Source organism: Cornus florida, unplaced genomic scaffold, assembly GCF_030987335.1.
Source record: "Cornus florida cultivar Cherokee Brave unplaced genomic scaffold, ASM3098733v1 CherokeeBrave_3.0.0_Hap2_Chr03, whole genome shotgun sequence".
Classification (NCBI taxonomy): Eukaryota; Viridiplantae; Streptophyta; class Magnoliopsida; order Cornales; family Cornaceae; genus Cornus; species Cornus florida.
Window position 1 is genome coordinate 70,602,469 of NW_026775573.1, and position 6,000 is coordinate 70,608,468.

At 36.0% G+C, this 6,000-nt stretch overlaps 1 protein-coding gene across 4 annotated transcripts in view; it reads left to right on the forward strand.

Annotated features, from left to right (window-relative positions):
* LOC132300745 (uncharacterized) overlaps window positions 1-4,597 on the forward strand; it is a 30,455-nt gene extending 25,858 nt beyond the window's left edge. For 3 of the 4 annotated variants that reach the window (XM_059797963.1, XM_059797962.1, XM_059797961.1), the window contains one exon: window positions 4,206-4,597. In XM_059797963.1, the coding sequence (XP_059653946.1) occupies window positions 4,206-4,409 (204 nt within the window). In that variant the 3' untranslated portion in view covers window positions 4,410-4,597. Of the gene's footprint in view, window positions 1-3,891; window positions 4,019-4,205 lie in introns of all 4 variants that reach the window. The other variant, XR_009480552.1, reaches the window with a different exon arrangement.
* Window positions 4,598-6,000: the final 1,403 nt, after the last annotated feature.

Genomic DNA, 6,000 nt, shown 5'->3' on the forward strand with positions numbered 1-6,000 from the left:
CATGACACAAACACAGTTATGGGACATGGTTGAGGATATGATAGAGATAAGTGGTAGCAGCCTTTAAAAGTGAATACAATGCGAGGGAAGGACGGATCTAAGGCTAAAGCCTTTATTTGGCATATGCTAGATGATGTGGGGTCCACTTGGAGTCTTGAGTAATTGGGGGGTTTGGTCAAATTGCACTGTTATGGTAAATTGCATTAATTATGGTCAAATTGCATTATTATTATGCCAGAGTCAAGTATTGATTACCTCAATTATGGGGTAATCCTAGAGTCAAGTACTAATTACCTCAATTATGGGGTAATCCAAGAGTCAAATATTGAATAAAAAATATATGGAGTGATTACTTTTATTATGCTATAGAGTCAAGCATTGATTACCTTAATTATGCAGTAATCCAAGGGGCATGAGTTGCACTCCAGAATGCTATAAAAAGTGTAGGATGTAAACTTGGTGACTCAATAAATGAATGAAATAAAATGTTGGTGAGTGATTCACAAGATATGAGGGTGTGAGGCCTTCAAGTGATACCTAAACCCTTTTGTGTGATTTCAATCCTCCTTCTATGCTAACACATCTTGAACCATAGCTCTGTTTATTTGAATTTTCAGGCAATAACACTTATTTATTTATTTTTATTTTTTTTGATAGATAATAACACTTGTTTATTTTAACTATTCGAGGCTGCTCCTGTCCTACATCAGGACACAAATAATAGAACAAAAAGGAAGAAGAGAAGGGAGGGAAGAAAGAAAGAAAAAAAATCCTATATACCTTATTCAAAGATCTAACTGAAAATAAAGTGATAATGAAAGAGAAAAGGGAAAATCGTATATTGTATTTTGTATTACATTGTATATATTAAAAAGAGTCCTAACTAAAAAAGAAGAAAAGACAAGACTACCCTTAAGAAATAAGAAAAATACTAATACATTAAACTAACTAACTTCCAAGTGGTAGAGAAATGGTCAAGCTCAATGTGATGGATCACAAAATGACAATCAATCTCGATGTGCTTTGTTCGGTCATGAAAACCAGAATTGTGTGCAATCTGAATAGCACTCTTTTTATCAAAATACATAGGCGTTGGAGCAGACAAACACCCAAATCAGCAAGCAACCATCATAGCCAAACTACCTTCGCTATAGTAGCTACCACAACACAATCCTCAGCTTCATCAGTAGAGCTAGTAGCAACTGTTTGTTTCTTGCTTGTCCAAGAACTTAGAGAATTGCCTTGAAAAATACAGAAACCAGTGATAGATTTACGGTTTGTAGAATCCCTAGCTCGCATTAGAAAAGGCTTGGTGCAAAGTACCCCGAATATAGCAAAATACGAAGAACTACAACCCAATGAACATAAGTAGGAGATGATACAAACTGGATGACAATGTGAACAACATAGGAAAGATCAAGCGAAGTGACAGTAAGATACACTAAAAGGCCAAGTATAACTCAATATAAACTAGGATCATCCAAAGGGACACCATCAGTAAAAGTATAGAGAACATTAAGCTCTATAGGAGTCTCAAGTGTTTGAGTATCAGTGACATGATCTCTATGAATTACATCTGCTGCATACTTGGACTGAGAGAGAAGATAACCTTTGGGAGAATGAGCTACTTCAGTACCAAGAAAATAGCGAAGAGGACCAAGATCCTTCATCTCAAATTGTTGATGCAATTGGGATTTCAAAAGATCAATGCCAACACTACCATCACCAGTCAAAATCATATCATCAACATAAATAAAAAAAAGAATAATATGGCCAACAGAGGTAGAACGAATAAAGAGAGCAGAATTATGATCACCGGGACAATAACCCAATGCACAGATTACCGTAGAGAACTTTTAAAACCAATCCAAGCCCTAGGAGCTTGTTTGAGGCAATACAATGCCTTTCTAAGTATGCACACCTGTCCAGGATTGTGAGAAAGACCAGGAGGAGGTGTCATATAAACTTCTTCAGTTAAGTCCTTGGCATTTTTGACATCTAGTTGTAACAAGCCCCACTGCTGGACAACTGCAATAGCAATCAATATGCAAACAGTCATCATTTTGGCTGTAGGACCAAAAGTATTCTCATAGTCACCACATTCCTGGGTAAACCCCCTTGCAACTAGAGAAGTTTATATCGTTCTATAGAGTTGTCAGAGGTCGTCTTGATTTTTATAGACCCACCTACATCCAACTACATGCTTATGGGAGTTAAAGGCACCAAATCCCATGTGTCGGTCTTAGACTCTTATGCAAAGCAGAAAGGCTCTTCATCCATTGCTTGTGGCCAAAGAGGATACAAATAGCCACCTTATAGGAGGTGGGCTAAGAGAGAGAATAAAGAGAGGCCAAGAAAGAACAAAAGGTATTAGAATAACAAGAATTAGAAAACCAAAATGATCAGGAGACTTACAACACGCTGAGGATAATGAGGAGTGGGACCCACATCATTATAAAGAGTTATGCCACTAACAGAAGGCATACTAGAAATGCCATCAAGAAAGGGATCAATGTAGAGAAGATCAAACTAACTCAAAGTGGTTGGACTAGGGAGAATAGTCAAGAAAGGGATATGTTCAAGAAACAACAATTTGATGAGACACATACAACTTTTTGGGCAAGAGGATCATAGCATCGATACCCCTTTTGGCCTTCACCATAACCAAGAAACACACATAGCATAACATGTGGGTAATTTATGTGATAGATAGGGATATTACTAGTAGGATTGGAGTCGGTTGGGCAAAATGGAGACAACCTAGTGGGATTTTATGTGATAAAAGAATAACTTTTATAGGACCGTTATTAGACCAACTATGTTGTATGGAACGGAGTATTGAGCCATGAAAAAGAAACAAGAATAACACCTTCATGTAGTGGAAATGAGAATGTTAAGATGGATGAGTAGTGTGACTAGAAGAGATTGGTTCACCAATGGAAGAGTGAGAAAAATTAGGTGTAGCACCCATTGGTGAGGAAATTAGATAGAGTAGACTTAGATGGTTTAGACACATACATCGGAGACCTAGAGATGCACCGGTCAAACGTGGAAGATTAGTTGTAATAGAAGGTTAAAGGGGTAGAGGGCTACCAAAAATAACATGGGATGAGGTTATTAAAAATTACTTTAAAAAGTTAAATATAGTAGGTGAAATAGCATGTAATAGAAAAGATTGAAGAGAGAGACTTCATGTGGCTGACCCCATTCATATGGGATTAAGGAAGGATGATGATGGTGATGACGAGGGAACCACTTTAATAGAATTGTAGAGAATATGAGTCCCAAAAATAGAAGCCACAATAAGCTAGTTAGACACTGTTCAAGCCTGGCATATCAAACAACCCAATCTATAACTTAGGCAGCTTTCGTTGATTAACCTGGGAAATAACTCTTTATGACCTGCTAAGCAATCTGAGCTGAGCTGCTAACTAGTGATATATATTATTTCAAAATTTGCAATTGGTTTTTAAATGTCTCAAGTGCATGTGTGAAGGACCAGCATTTATGAATCAGAAATTGATTATGTTTCTCCACCTTAATCTTTTGGCAGTCGGATCATAACTTGGCCCTTTTCTGTTGAGGTGGTTTTTCTTTTTTGTTGGTGATCCATTAATTTGTAGTTGTAGTTGTAATATGAAGCTCTTTTTTGTACTCAAATACACCCTCCCCATGTTCCTTAGCAATTCAAGTAATAGATATGTGGTCAAATAAACAATTTTTTTTGTTAAGGTGATTCGTTTTCGGTGATCCATGAATTTGTACTTGTATGAAAAGAAGTTTTTTGTAAGCAACTACACCCTCGTAGTCCTAAACAATACGGTTCATAAATATTATTGGTTCATTTCATATTTAAGTAAAACTCCAAAAATTCCTCTCGGGATTGTGCAGGGCTTCTCCCTAGAAAATTTCAATAGCAGTTGTGCTGATTTTTCGGGCAAGGTGGTTGGTAAAATATGAGCCAAAGCGAGGAAAGCAGCTCTCTATAGCCTACATAGCATGCACATTATCCTTTTAGGTTGGACCACTTCTCTTGCAACCCCCCTCCCAAATAGTTTGTAGATTTACCCTTGCAAATCAATTGAATCAATATTACTACATCTACACCAACAGTTTAACTTCTTTTGAGAGCAACAAATGCTTGTATTTTGGTTGTCAATCATTTTGTGTTGCTGACTTTGGAGCTTTCTTGTATTGCTGTGTAGGAATTTTCTATTCAGAAGTTCCAGATGACTTGTGGGCTCCATTTCTTATCCCAATGGCTGTGGGCTTACCTGAGTGCTGGGTTCATTTTCAAAGATCAGAAGGTTAGGACAGCTATACTGCTTGCTGCTTTGGCCGTGGCTGGCTTTGCTGTGTTGTACACTGTTGAAAATAAAGTTTCACTTACAAATGAGAGAAACAGTTAAAGTACAAGGTTAACTTCAAATATGAGAAACAATTTATGCCTATAATATATATACACTAGAGGACATTTAAGTTGTCCTTTTGATGATAAAACCAATTAAGTTGTGAGAGAATTCAAAATTTCATTTAGATTTGAGTTGTAATTTTAATCTAAAATAAATAAAATGTTTGATATGAAATTTCTTCGGAATGACTTTTTTGGTGTAGGTTAGTTTCGAGTATAGGTAAGCCATTTAATAGATTGAATTTTGACTCAAATATGTGATTCAATCCGAGATTCATTTTACCATATTAATATTTATTTGAATTATTCAGGGATTTTTTGGTTCAAATATTAATTATGCCGCTAAGATCCGACTTAATTTCAGTTTCATATATGTATCTAATAGTAAAATATCTTTAACTAAAATATGGACTTGGAATTGAATTTACACAATTTTACTCCATTACATGCTTGGTTGTAATATTCCTAATTTTTAATAAAGTTAATTAATCATTAACATAGGTTAAGATTTACTTAAATCTCAATTGGAATAAACCTAATGAGAAGATACAATTAATGTTTTGAAGTATTGAGAATTTTAGTATGGTCATTTTAGTGAGAATTACTTTCTAAGCGTGAAATAAGTTATTTCACTTGGGGGTTTAACTAATTAAATAATTAGTGGAGGTGGAGCACCCAGTTATTTCGAGGTTGAGAATTGTTAAGGGGTGGCTACTTTCTAAAATAGTTTGCTATGAAAAAAAGAGCCGATGTGTGTAGAGTTGTCACCCAACATTGAGTTATGGTATGTTAGGTCATTAAAATGATGTGAAGTGTTTTAAAACATACAAGATCAAAATGTGGGCCCTAATGTGTTTTGACTTTTATATGGTCTTATGTGAACCAAATTAATGAATTCCAAAGTTTGGTTATGCATGGGAAGCTGTTAGACACCCCCAAACATCCTTGCCAAGTACAGTGACATATGAAGAAGTTAAATCAGTGGTTATGCAATTTCATCCGGATAAGCGCCAGGTCCGGATGGTTATCCAGCAAGGTTCTTTCAAACTTTTTGGCACATGGTAGATAAAGATGTTTTTGATGCTGTCCAACATTTCTTCACAACCTTTTCCCTTCCAGTGGGGGTGAGTAGTTCATTTCTAACTCTCATTCCCAAGACTGGAAATGCTTCTAAAGTTGAAGAATTTAGACCTATAGCTCTCTGTAATTTGTTGTACAAAGTGATTACAAAAATTTTGGCTTCAAGATTGGCCTTCTAGACATCCTATCACGGCTATGAAAGTAGATATCAAGAAGGCATTCGACTGTGTCTTGGGAGTTTCTATTGAAAGTGTTGACAGCTTATGGTTTTTCGGAAACATGGGCGAAATGGATTACAGCCCTTCTTTCTTCGACCAGATACTCTGTTCTGGTAAATGGATCTCTAGCAGGTTTTATACTGAGATACCCCTCAGATCTGAGACACGGGTTGATCAGGCCCAGGCCCAAACCCGAGAGAATATCAAACAATTAATATTTTATAATGAACACGGAATACAAAATAAATTAAGAAATGAAATTAAAGCTGGAAGGAACTAAAAATAGAATCC